General features: G+C 44.4%; 2 protein-coding genes across 10 annotated transcripts in view; one reads left to right on the top strand and one right to left on the bottom strand.

Annotated features, from left to right (window-relative positions):
- AMHR2 (anti-Mullerian hormone receptor type 2) overlaps positions 1-13,812 on the bottom strand; it is a 1,194,741-nt gene that overhangs the window by 919,626 nt on the left and 261,303 nt on the right. The gene's annotated exons all lie outside the window — the stretch shown is intronic.
- Positions 1-13,812, top strand: part of LOC144829016 (uncharacterized) — a 313,846-nt gene that overhangs the window by 164,019 nt on the left and 136,015 nt on the right. For all 3 annotated transcript variants that reach the window (XR_013610583.1, XM_078687731.1, XM_078687721.1), the window contains 3 exons: positions 6,222-6,347; positions 7,553-7,609; positions 8,802-8,921. Coding sequence is in view for 2 of the 3 variants with exons in the window: in XM_078687731.1 (XP_078543857.1) it covers positions 6,222-6,347; positions 7,553-7,609; positions 8,802-8,921 (303 nt within the window). In the remaining variant the exon portion in view is untranslated. The remainder of the gene's footprint in view (positions 1-6,221; positions 6,348-7,552; positions 7,610-8,801; positions 8,922-13,812) is intronic.

Genomic DNA, 13,812 nt, shown 5'->3' with positions numbered 1-13,812 from the left:
CTACGATACATAGAGTGGCCATGCGTCGATGACCATCTCTAAACTGGCTGTAACGAACCCTATCATGTTTTGTATCAAACATGTTGGAATCATAACCTCCACACCGTATATGGTGTGGGAAGTATGATCCATGCACTGTAAAGCTCCTCTGGGAGGCCCTCAGTGCTCCTGGTACGAGTCTTCTAGACCCGGGCAGCACAATATGGCTGCTGCCGACCAGAGACACGATTCTACCCTTCTGCTGCTGAGCCGGGCTCAAGCAGGGGAAGGCACAACAATACGTATCCTTTCACAGGTAGGTGTGACCACCTCCCAGACAGGGTTTAGTGTATTGGGGCCGGGTGGGAGCGCTTGCCAGCGCCACTCAGTCTGCTTGTAGGGCACATTTGGTGCCCTCCTTGCACAGTCCAGTTCAAACCAAGTCAGGGAGCTGTTGTCTCCCGCTCTGGCACAAAACTGGACAAAGGACATGGGAGTATCCTCCCCACTGTCCGACCCCTCCCCTAGGAGTGAACCCTGAATTATCCCAACCCTCTCACTAGTGTACTTAAGGGCTTCTCTGAGGGTAAGTCCCTGGATTCGTCGTGCGACAAGATTCATTTCAAGACACCACTTCCTCTTCGACTGTCTGGGCCGTCTGGACTACACTAGACTTCTCTCTGGGTATCAAGGCTGCAACTGAGAAGACTCCTGCTGCTCCTGATCTCGTCGCCCTGCTCATCTGCTGCAACGTCCATGCCTGTGCTCCATACAGGAACCTTCAAAGGCCTGTGGGCATCCAAGACACCTGAAGGAATCTCCCTTGAAGTTAAGGAGTCACTTCTCTGCATCTGCAGGAACCGCAACCGTCTGCTGATCCAGGGCTTCCACTGACTCCAAAAGGCTCAGCAACACAGGTGGTCGTTCTTCACATGCCGCGAGGCCTACCCTATCCTCTCACCAAGTTTGAGGCGAGTATCCCTTGTCAGAGCAGCAGGAACCGAACCCCTGTGCACTGTGTCAACTTGCAGTTGTAAAGGCTTGTTGGCTTCCTTCGACCAAGATCTTCGGGCTTCAAGTAGCCCCAACCTCAAGCATCTCCTGCGACTAAGATCTTTGTCCTCACCGCATCACTTGCAACGTGGGCTTGCATCTTTGGTGAGCTACTCAAGGTCCTCCTGTTACTCCAGTCACTCCAGCCGGTAGGTCCTCCTGAGGGTCTCATTTGATTTCTGCAGGCTCACATGATTGCTCGGGCCTGCAATGACACCCCTGCTTGTGGTGAGTCACCTGGACCTTGCTGGTCCTAACACTGTACCTGCTTTACTTTCCACGTTGGTTGCGGTTGCAAAGGCTTGTTGGTGCTTCTGACTGACACAACCCCTTAACTCTCAACATGAGACAACTTGTGCACGGCTCCTGGTCTTCCACCGTGTTGCCTGGTCCGCACAGCTGCAGGTTCAAGGTCAACATCAACTCTCCTGCAACACTTGACAATGGAGGACATTCGTCTTCCATGCCTTCTGGCCACTCCTGCATGGCATAGAATCTGTCTCCTCTGCTTGCAGGCTCTTCTCAACTTAAATCCACCTTTGGGTTCCACCAGGCACTTTCACCTTCTCCAGCAGCGGCATCTTGCGGAAGTCCTACATTGAATTTTGTCGGAGGTTTCCAATGCTACTTCACACCTATGCACCAGGCTTCCCTGGTGTAGGTAACCTGGTTCCCAATGTATCCACGGCTGGGGTGCTCTCATAGTTTCTGTTTTACACAGGGTTTCTTTAGGTTCCACTGGGAAGTGTCCTTCTTCTTTAAAATTGCAACTTACCCATTGACTTGTATTGAGCCCGCATCCGTGTTCCCACTCTGCACATGGCCTCCGTGGGACTCCTGGTTACTTACCTCAAGTGGTTCCTTGGGTCCACGGCACTTCTACATTTTCTGGGTATAGTCTTGACTTGAGTCGTGGTTCGCATACAACTATTTTAGTATATGGTTTGGTCTCCCCCTAGTCACTGTGTATTCAGTGCTTCTTACCTGTTTCTATTGAAAAGTATTGTGTGTGTTGTGTATATCTCCGGTATGTGTTAGTAAGTGTCTTATAATAAATTCATATTTTTATAAATACACTGTGTGGCTCTTTTTCACTCAATTTATACCTATAAAATTACGTTCTGGTAAAACAAGCTGCTTTACACTCCTTCTGGAATAAGCCTGTAGGCTGATCTCCACAGCTACCACTAAGAGAGCTTTCTAAGGTTGTCCAAGACCACTAAAATCACCATAAGGGTTGTCTGGATTGGTGCAAGGTGCCCACTTACTAAGTGTACACCATATACCAATCCAGCTTCTCACACGACCAAATTGCGGGCGCAAAACATTTGCATTTTACCACCAATCGAAAGTTGGTGATAAACTAGTCGCATATGAGAAGGCTCTTTGAGATTGTGGGTGAAAATGTTTTCTAAGAGCAGGCAGTAGTCCCACTGACCACTGCCTGCTCTTAAATAATGAAACTGAAACATTTAATTTTTCTTTTTGAAACCTACCCCATTTTCCTTTAAGGAAAATGGGCTGCATTTAAAAAAACTGCTTTATTAAAAAAATCAGCTACAGACATGATGGTCTGCTGACCCCCAAAGGCCACCATCCCTGTGAGTGCTGGCCATTCATAATGGGTCGCAAATTGTGACATGCCTCATGAATATTAATGAAGGATGTCCCTTATGAACCAATTTGAAAATCCCAAACAGTTTCTCAGACACTGTTGTACATTCCGTGTAGTGAGTCGCGAATTTCGAGTTGCAAACAATCACAATTTGCGACTCACAAAATAGAATAGTCATATGTCTGAACCTAAGTATATTTTTATTTCCATCACATAAATCAAACACATAGAAGAAGTCGATATTAATCATTGTTTTTAAAATGAGGTATATCCATTGTCTCCAGCTTTACACTGCATGTTAAAGATTGATATTTCTTATATCCTGTGTGCTTTAATTTCACTTTAAACTGCTTGTTATGTTTTATTTAATGTGTAAATGGAATATCTATTTTAGTCTCCAACATAAATAATGTACAATAAAAATAGGGCACACAGAAGCAATTCACAAGTTTCTAGAATTCTTATGAATAATGACTAGTATGAAGTACACCACATTATTCAGCTTTACTTTACCTGTTTTGGATCATAACTCAAAAATGTTTAGCAATACAGAACTCTGATTTTCTTCTGTATGCCTTATTTTCATTTTACACTAATTGCACGGTGGGTAAAATCCTTAGACTAGTCAAATTTAGCCTTCCCAACACCTTCACTAATGTTTAGGGTAATGGAAATAAAATAAAAATCTTACAACTATTGTTTTTCTTCCCATTATGTTATAACCAATTTTTTCTTCACATGAGATGGTTTTCCATCTCTCAAACTAACAGTGAAAACAGGACATACCACAACATGACTTTGCCACAACATGTCTCCAAAGAAGGTCACATTGAGTGCTTTTGGAGGCTGATCCCATTGAAATTAATGTAGATTGAAACTTTTTTCAGTAGGGGTTTGTCCCCACTGAAATGTATGAGGCTCCTTTATCTTCCTTATGGGGAAAATAAAAAGGAGTTCAAGGATGGGATCAACTGAAAACCAAAATCAGAGCTGGCACAAATGTTCAAACCAATGCCACACCACAGGATGCAGCGTTTAAACTGAGACATTTGCATCATGGTTGTGTCATAGCAATGAATCCTGCCCTGGAAGCAGCTCTCTAGCAGCCAACCCATCGGGAAATTAACAGTGTGGCAGAAGAGCCAGCCCTAGTTCAAGAAGGATTGCAGCTGCCAATGAAGTTGAGCGATATTCAACAATAAGATCATAAACAGATCTATACCAAGGCATTGCCTCAAAACTGATGTAAAACTCTTCCACTGATACGCGTATCCCGAAAAAAAACATTGTGGCACAGGGACCTGGCAGGAGCGATGCAAGGCGGGTCACTGGAAAGATGGAGAGCCAATGTACAAACAAAGGGACCAACAGCTCCAGGTGGAAGTTACTGAGGCAAGGACAAGAGTATTAATGTACAGGGCTTGTTTTTGTTAGGCATACATACAAAAATTCTATAGATCATGCAATATTATTTTAACATTGGCACAATGGCACATCTAGCACTAGAAGAAAATACCTTTGAATATGGAGGTCACCCGTATAAACAAGTCAAAGGAGTAAGCTTGGGACCCTCCTGTGCTACAACTGAAGCCAACATTTAGATGGCCAAATTTGAGCATAAATTCGTCTACAGTGAGGTGGCCCCATTTTTTGAGTCTGTGGTTCATTGGGCTCGTTACATTGACAATGGGCCATATGTATGAAGCAAATTTGCATTCACAAACGCGTTTGCGAATGCGAATTTGCAAAATGGTATGTATAAAGGAAAATCTGGTGCAAAATAAGGAATCGTAAAATTTGCGATTCCTTATTTTGCAATTGCATTTAAGGAATCGCAAATTGTGCGATTCCTTAAATGCAATGTATGAAGCAAAAGAAATTTGAAAATTGTCCCTGAGGAATCGCAAAATACCACCAACTTCAAGTTGGTGGTAATTTGTGAATTCCTTGAAAAATGCCAATTTTTGCATTTTTCAAAGTGCCATGTGATGCACATACATGCCCTTAGGGCGTGTATGTGCACCACATGTGCACCCATGCTTATTTGAGGGGTGCAACAGAGTGTCCTTTGGACACCCCTGCAACCTTGAAATTATTCTCAATTTGCGATTTTCAATTTGCGAATCGCAAAATTGAGAATACCTTCCCATTCATTCCTATGGGCCTCCTGGCCCATAGAAATGAATGGGAAAGTCTTCCTTAATTGCGATTCACAATTTGCTAATCGCAATTAAGGAATACTAAGAATTCGCAAAAAAAATGCGAATTTGTATATACATACCAATTTGCGATTCTGAAATAGCGATTTTTTAAAAATCGCTATTTCAGAATCGCAAATGGGTACCTTGATACATATGGGCCAATATCTTTTTTATTTGGACAGGGACACAGGAAGAATTGGACGATTTTCTGAGTTGGCTCAACTTGTGTGACTCTAATATCAAATTTACAGCCCACACTAACCATAGTCAGGTAGAGTTTTTGGATATACTGATCCGACACAACACCAGTGAATTGGAAGTGGATATCTACAGAAAACCTACCACGAGAAATACTTTGCTTCATTTTGACAGCTTCCATCCAAGATCCCAGAAGCAAAGTATCCCCTTTGAACAATTTCTACGCTAGGAGGGAAAATCGGTTTCTAGAGGGTACCCTGGGTGTTAGGTTCAGGAAGCATACAAGAGAGAAAGGTACTACGAAAGGAACCATCTGTTGCACAATCAAAAGCACCCAGTTGAAACCAAGTTGGTATGTGTCACAGACATTCGATCTTAAATGAGAAGGCGAGACAGATCATCTTTGCCAACTGGCATATACTTATCGCAGGCGCAGAACAGAATGAGAATATTCCTAGACTTATGCTTGCACATAAACACAGCAAGAATTTCAAATATCTCGTGGTTAGGTCTCACCTCCAAAATGGGACATCATTTGTCCAGCGTACCATAGATGGCAGTAAACCTATTGTAGGCCATCACAAATGCACTACATGTAAGGCATGTTACTCAGCTATTGAGACAGCAAGCCTTATCCTCAATAACTACACAGTTAATTTGAGAACATTTATAAATTATAAAACTACGAATGTTGTTTTTTTTGATTTTGTGTCCATCCAAATTAGGCTATAATGGTGAAACAGCCCAGGCCATAGCTATACAACTGACTCAGCATCGTTCTGACATTCATTCACACAAATAAAATGATAGCCCCACTAGTTAAACATTACCATGAGTAAAAACATCAACCAGATGAAATAAGATGGTTGATCTTAGAAAAAAATAGAGGCTAAACAAGATGTGATCCCACAGAAATGCGCATGAGAAGGGAAGTGTTTTGGATTTTCACTCTAGAGACACAAAAGTGCAGATTGAATACAGAGCTCCCTTGGAAAAACGCTATCAGATAGTCTTGGTACTTTTAGAGGACTGGGCCAGAGGTAAAGGCGAGGAGGCTTGTATGGTTTAGCAATGATGTCTTTTATTCAAATATGCTTGATGATAAGTTAGACAGTTATGGTAACTAAGATTTCCTCCAATAATGGTTTCCTTCTTTTCCATCTTCTCCTTTGTAGGGTGTCAGGCATGGCTGTATACTTACCTGGGAGGTTCGTTGCATAAAAGAAAAAGAAAAGTATGGGTTCACCTTTTTTGCCAATAAATTTCCACCTCCAACACCGCTTTGTGGCAGAAAAGATCAGGTAACGCTTGAAAAATGGGGGCATTTATATATGTGTGGTTACTATCAAGTAGGAGAGAGAGGAAAAACTATGGCTAGTTCACTTCCCCAATTAATGTATATAAATCAAAGGAAACTAGCTACAGGGTAGAAGCTACTAGTGTGTGTTTGTTTGAAGGAAAAACATATTTTCCTCTAATGACTAATTTCTCTGAAAATTTCAGGAATGTGCCCCATGAGTTCCGTGTGGGGCCCGACCTATAGTCACACTTTCGTCAAAGTCTGAGACCCGCTTCCCGTACCTGATGCGGCCACATAAGAACTCCGTTTTTAGAGAAATGAGCCATTCCACATATGACACCTTAGTTTGTGTGCCACATAGCTGGTCCTAAATATATTATTTTTAGATCAACTTTTAAATTCACACACATAGGTCCTGATGATTGCCAGTTTAACACTGAAATCTGGCTGAAACATGTTGACCACACCGGATATCAGAGTCATTAATTATCTCCACTGATATCCACTTTTCAGTTTTTAATCACTGCCAAGGGGCTAACATTAAAATAGTCTTTTGAATTCTGGGACCCATTGGACAGTTTTTTAACTCGCACACAACTCACCTTCACTGCACACTCACAGCACAGCAACTGCTCCGCTGTGACCAGGCGTCGAAGCACACCCAAGGCACACTCAGTACCTTGGGTGGGACCCAATGATGATGCATGCCACCAACTAGGTTGGTGGGTAAGGGTCTTCATAAAAAACAAATGTTTTTTCCTTCAAACAAACACGCACTAGGAACTTCTACCCTGTAGCTAGTTCCCTTTGATTTATGGGCATATTATATATATCAGGGTTGTCTTTCCCTTTTGGTTGCCTTTTTGTTTAAAGGAACATGAATATATTCCACCTCCATCTGCAAGGAGGCAATCCCTGGCAGCTCGAAGACTGCAGCCCTCGTTTCAGTGTACTTGATAGGTGAACCCATTTTTCTCTCCACGGGCATCTTGCACGTCTTCCTTCTCTCTGGCTCCTGTACCTTTCCTTTCTCCTCTGGTATGTAAACTCTTCCCTTCTCTTCACACCCCATTCATAACTTCCTTCTTCTCTCTCGCGGCATTCTTCCATTGGTTGGGATCAGGGGCCTGTTTAAACAGACAGGCCCCCGTTTGTTTTTCAGATGTTTTAGTCATTTTGTTTTCTTTTTTCCGGGTCTGACTGCAGCAAGTAAGCACACCGAGAGGACGTTTAGGAGGAGGATCGACAGGAGAGGACCACCAGGTAAGTGAATTCTCACATCTCCCTTCCCTTAGTTTCTTAGTACCAAGAAAACTATCCTGCGGATATCGGGAGAGATAATCAGCATTGCTCTGTAAACTGTCCTTACGATGTAGGGTTTGAAACCAAAATGGTTGGAGGACCAAAAACCACCTAAGGACACGATCATTGTTACTTTTATTTTGTGACATAATTTCCAGAGGGGCATGATCCGTGTAATGGGTAAACCCCCGGCACTCTAAATAATACCGTAGTGTATTGATGGCCAAATTAATGGCTAAGGCTTCTTTTTCAATAGCTGCATACTGTTTAGGTTTCGCCTAAGCCAGCGCATGCGCTGTCGGAGAAATATTTTGTAAGCGGGTTTTAACAGTGCTACCACAGGCTTTTGGTGGCCTCAAGCTTGTGTGCACGCGCGCTTGCACGTGCGCACCAGCCATCTGTCTTTCCTCCTGGACGCCTTGCTCGCGATCACTTTCGCGTGCACCATTTGCTTGTTCTTTACTTTTGCTACAATTGCGGCACCAGCGCTTTACGTTTAAGTAAAGTGCTGGTGCCGCGATTGTAGCAAAAGTAAAAAAAAAAGATGTTTTTTTTTATTTCTTTACTTTTGCTATAATCATGGCACCTGCGCTTTACTTTTAACATTAAAGTAAAGCGCGGATGACGCGATTATAGCAAAAGTAAAGAAATAGAAAAAAAACATCTATTTCTTTACTTTTGCTATAATCATGGCACCTGCGCTTTAGTTATAACATTATAGTAAAGCGCGGATGCTGCGATTATAGCAAAAGTAACAAAACTGATGTTTTTTTCTATTTCTTTAATTTTGCTATAATCGCGGCACCCACTCTTTACTTTTAACATTAAAAGTAAAGCACGGGTGCCGCGATCTCGACAGACAGCACTTTAGTATGCAGATTCCTTCTTATTAGCGCCAAGAAACTACATGGCTTTGACCACTACTCTTTACACCACTTCCCCAAAAAGCAATAATTGTTCTTCCCCAGCACTGCTGGTTTGGTAGATGGGAAGTGTGAAGGTAGGGGCTGTAGTTTCTATTGCTCAGTTGAAGAAGTTTTTAGACAGGGCTTTTCCTTTTGTGTTAGACTATGGCTGCTTTTGGATATTTCTTTTTGATGTATTAAGTCACGCTTAAACTCCCCACTTGTTCTTTTTGCATTTACCATATAAGGCAGATGCCCTAGTGAGATACTCTTGGTGCCTTTTACTTGTATTCGGCAAATGGACAGAATCTGAAGAAATCCTCCTGTGCAAGCCGGTATCTTCAGGACAACCAGCAACATCCAAACAGGTGAGTACATTATGTACATATGACGAGGGCAGCATTAGGACCAACACTTGCACTTTTTTCCATATCTGATTGCATGTATTGTTACAGGTGAGCCATCTTTTTTTAAAAGTTAGAACGTCACCTAAATCCATCTCCATTGTTGTGCACATGCAATACTGTTACATGGAAATCCATGGAGTTTCAGCATAGTTCACCTTTTTCAGTCCACTAACTGTATTCAGTTCACTAACCTTTAGTGGACTTGCTCCCTTCACGGTGCAGCACCGCCTGGTAGCAGCACCTGCCCCCGTTGTTGCTGCTGACTCGCTGGTCAGGAGTTGGATGCCCTCTTCTACCCACAGGCCCCTGTCTGCACCTCATCCCTGGTGGTCGTGGCAGAATGTCACTGCTCTACTGCTAGGGCTGCCTCTCTGTCATCTCTTTTCTGCTTTTTTTCTGTTTTTGCCTTTATTTCAGCTCTTTTTCTGGTTCTGCCTTTATTCTGTTTTTCCTCTGCTTATTCATTTTTGCTGCCCTCGCCCTTGCAATCCCCCATGGCCCTGCCCCCTTCCTGTGACCATTCGCGCATTTCCCACCTCCCTCCTGTCCAGCCCCCACGCAGCATTACTTACTGGATGCCAAGAGCAGCAGCGCGCCAAAGCCAAGCCCGTCTGCTCCTGTCTGTGCCTGGGCCGTGCCCAGCACCAGGGACTCTCGTTCTCGGACCTTCCACTGCTACACCGCCAGTACCCTGCTCGCCCTCAACTCAGGACGCCATGCCGCCGGCACCTCGCATCTCTCAAGGAGACCCATGGACTTTTCACCTGCTGGAATTGCAGCCACACCTTCACCCATGCCAACACGCTAGATCCCCTCGCCGCCCAGCAATCCAACAGCGCACCCGACCGGCTCACCTGCATCCCCCTCAACGTGCGATTTCTTCACAAACATGCCACAGTAATCTGGAACCTTTGCAACACCGCCTCTCTTGACATCGCCTTCTTCACGGAAACCTAGACCAACCCCTGTTCAGGACCAGACATTGCCATCCCAGACTGCTTCAAAATCCCCCGCAAGGACCGCACCGACCGAACAGGAGGGGGCATCGCCATTGTCCACAAGAACACCCTCCGACTGACCATGCACTTAAACAACCCAACGACAACCATGGAACACCTTCACTTCTAGATCCAGACCAACCCCAACAACACCCTGCTCAGCACCCTCATCTAGAGGCCCCCTGGCTCCGGTCAGCCCTTTAACAACACCATTGTAGACCTCATTGCACCCCAGGCTGTCGCCTTCACCAATTACATCCTACTCTGATATCTCAACTTCCACCTGGACAACCCCAGTGACCAGAACACCATCTTCCTACTAAAGAACCTCAGCAACATCGGACTCAAGCAGCTAGGCACCGCACCGACCCACACGGACTGACACGCGCTCGACCCCGTTTTCTCCACCAGAACATCACCTACAGCCATACCACCGAACTCCTCTGGACCGACCACCACTGCGTGCATCTCGCCTTCGCCACCGCCCTCATCAACCCCCTCCCCCATTACAGCTGGAATAAGGCCACAGAAGAACTTCTTGTTGACTTCCACAGCAAGACCCCTCTGCCAACACCAACAGATGCCAACACTGCATCGTGCAACCTTCACCAATGGATCTCCAACTGCGATGACACTCTGGAACCCCTCAAGATGGCACCAGGCAGGCAACATTCCAAGAAAGCCAGCTGGTTCAGTGCCACCCTCCATGAGTCCTGACGTACCTGCAGGCGACTTCATAAGAGATGGAGGAATAACAAAACCCCAGAATCCTATGCAACCTTCAAATCTGCTGTCAAAGCACACCACCTTCTCCTCAAAACTACAAAGAAAACAGCCTTCCAAGACAGAATCAATGCCAACAAACACAAAACAAAAGGCGCTCTTCACCATCGTCAAGGAGTTCGCCAGGCACAACAGCGAGACCACAGACGTCCCACACTCCCAAGACTTCTCGCCACCTTCTTCCACCACAAGATCAGGCAGATCTACGACAGCCCGGCACCACCACACACAACCACGCTGCATCACAACAGATCATGCTCAACTGGACTCTGCTTGCCACAGACGACACACTCAAGACCATAAAGAGCATCAACTCAGGAGCCCCATTGGATCCTTGCCTGGTGTTGAGAGTGCTCTAACAGGAGCTGCTTCCCACCTAAACTTGAGAACTACCCAGAGTTCTCTCCTTCTTCTTTGCATAATTTATGCATCACTCTATGCTTGAAAGGGTTTTATTTTGACTTATACTGGGTGCTCCCTTGTGTCTGGACAAAGCTATACCTCTCTGAAGAGCTCTAATTAGAGCGAAACACTGTGTCAGGGGTTGCTTTTACTCATTTCAGGTTGGCTTGAGTTGGTATTTTACCAATTCAAAGCTGTAATACTGTGCCTGGAGTGATAAATGACTTTTGTCATTTTACAGCTCGGCAAGGACAGCACTGTGCTAGTCCTATGCTTAAAGACTTTGCTGTAGAAATGGCAAATACTTTGTTCTTTTCTATCTCAGTGTGGATGGCACTGTGCTAGTCCTATGCTTAAAGACTTTGATAGATAAACAGACATTTGAGGTGAGCAGATCTAGAGTGTCGCTGGTGTTGAGAGTGCTCTAACAGGAGCTGCTTTCCACCTAAACTTGAGAACTACCCAGAGTTCTCTCCTTCTTTTTTGCATATATCTAAATATATACATAATTAAGATTTGACAGAGATAATAATAATAACCAAAATAGTAATAAACAAAATAATGATAATAAGAATTCTTAATAAACCTCAGTAACTGAGGCCTACTTTAAGTGAACAGACGACGAAGAGCCACTTGGCCAATCACAGCATTCCTCTCTTTTGTAAAGTGTCCAGGCAGCAGGGCCTTGTAAAGGTATGGATACTTGTCCATGTCGCTGTCCTTCAAATGTCTGGCAGGGACACGCCGGCAAACAGGGCCGAGGATGTTGCCATCTTTCTTATGGAATGAGCAGTCACTTTGGAAACAAGAGGATGACCCGCCCTTTCGTGGCAGAATGTTATAGTAGAAGAAACCAAGTGAGCAATCGAAGCTCTAGTCAAAGCCTGACCCTTCCTAGGGGCAGAGAAGGCGATGAGCAATTGAATAGATTTGCGGAAAGATTTAGTTGTTTGAAGGTAAAACTTTAAACATTGTTTGATGTCCAAGGAATGCAGAGCTCTCTCTGCTGGTGTCGATGGAGCAGGAAAGAATGAAGGCAGGACCACAGGTTCATTGAGATGGAACGTGGTAGGTACTTTGGGTATAAACAAGGGATTAGTGCGTAGCACCACTCTATCCTGCTGAAATTGAAGGTAAGGTTCTGTAGCTGTGAAGGCTTGAATTTCACTAATACATCTAGCCGACGTGATGGCTAAGAGAAAAGCCTCCTTCCAAAATAGAAATTTTGTGTCGCATTTGTGAATCGGCTCGAATGACGCTTTCATGAGATGAGACAGCACAATATTCAATTGCTAGAGCACCGGAGAAGGCTGAACCGGCAGGTAGGCTCTGAAAAGGCTTTTCATGAATTCCTACACCAACCTGCAGGTCTATAGGGATGATTGGTTTGAATGTCTCCTATACCTTGAAATTGCGGCCAAATTGACTTTTATTGAGGAATGAGAGAGGCCAGCTTTTGCTAGCGACAAGGGATATGGCAAAACCTCCTCCGGAGATTAAGAGAGCGGATGGCATGAGTGATTTGCGCACCAGGAGCAGAATCTTCTCCATTTGGTTGAGTAACATTTGACCGTGGAGGGAGCACGGGCCTTGTGAAGAATGGAACGGAAATCCTCTGAAAGATCTATGTCCTCAAACTTAGTGTGGTGAGGAGCCGGGCCGACAAGTGAAGAGATTGAATTTGCGGATGAATCACCTGGCCCCCTGGTTCATAGAAAGTAGACTTTCTGAAGGATGAAGACGAAATGGAGAGACTTCTGATAGGCGAAACAGCTCTGTGAACCAGTATTGCCTTGCCCACGCCGGGGCAATGAGAATGATGTGGCAAGGTTCTCGTTTCATTTTTTGTAGGACCTTGGGTATCAGTGGGAACGGAGGGAACGCGTAGGCAAATGTCCCTTCCCAGGAGAAATGGAAGGCGTTCCTAGGAAACCTGGTTGAGGGAATCTGCTGCCGTAGAACTTGCATTTTATGTTGAGAAATGTAGCGAACAGATCCAGGGATGGCGAACCCCAACACTGAAAAATTATTTTGAGTTGACCGGCGTCCAATTCCCATTTGTGACACTGCTTGGAATCTCAGCTGAGCAAATCGGCCCATTCATTGAGCACCCCTGGAATGTGTTGGATCTGTAATGATATATTGTGGTGAATCAACCAATTCCAAATTCATTGCACCAGATTTGATACCTGGATTGACGTCAAACGATTTTTCAGTAATGTTTGACCATTTTTGAATGACTGGGAGTTGGACGCTAAAAGTTTACCTGGGTCCAGTCCGCTTTCTATATCTTTGGCGGTACGCTTTAAAAGCCGGGCGTATGCATTACGTTATTCTGCTCCTCCTTCCGGGAACTCAACTGACGACGGGATGCCGCACACGGGGCTTTCTAACTAAGTGGATGGCTGACTATACTATGTGGATTATCTAGTTTTTTTCCCCATTTTGTCAATATCATGCTGTAGGTCATGTATTTATACTTGTGGGCCTTGCTGTATTGCCTTTTTAGCAATCCGACTATGGACGGTTTTCCTTAAATGTATTTGCGTTTATCTGTTTCATCTCGCCATTTTTGGAAAATAATTTACCTTTACGGTCTTCTTCGATTTATAAACCTTATTATAAATCTTTATTGAATGAACATTGGTAGGTTAAATTCCTTCCTGAAG

Source organism: Lissotriton helveticus, chromosome 1_1 (assembly GCF_964261635.1).
Source record: "Lissotriton helveticus chromosome 1_1, aLisHel1.1, whole genome shotgun sequence".
NCBI lineage: Eukaryota > Metazoa > Chordata > Amphibia > Caudata > Salamandridae > Lissotriton > Lissotriton helveticus.
Note: the sequence above shows the minus strand (reverse complement) of the source record. Positions and strands in the feature narration are given on the sequence as shown.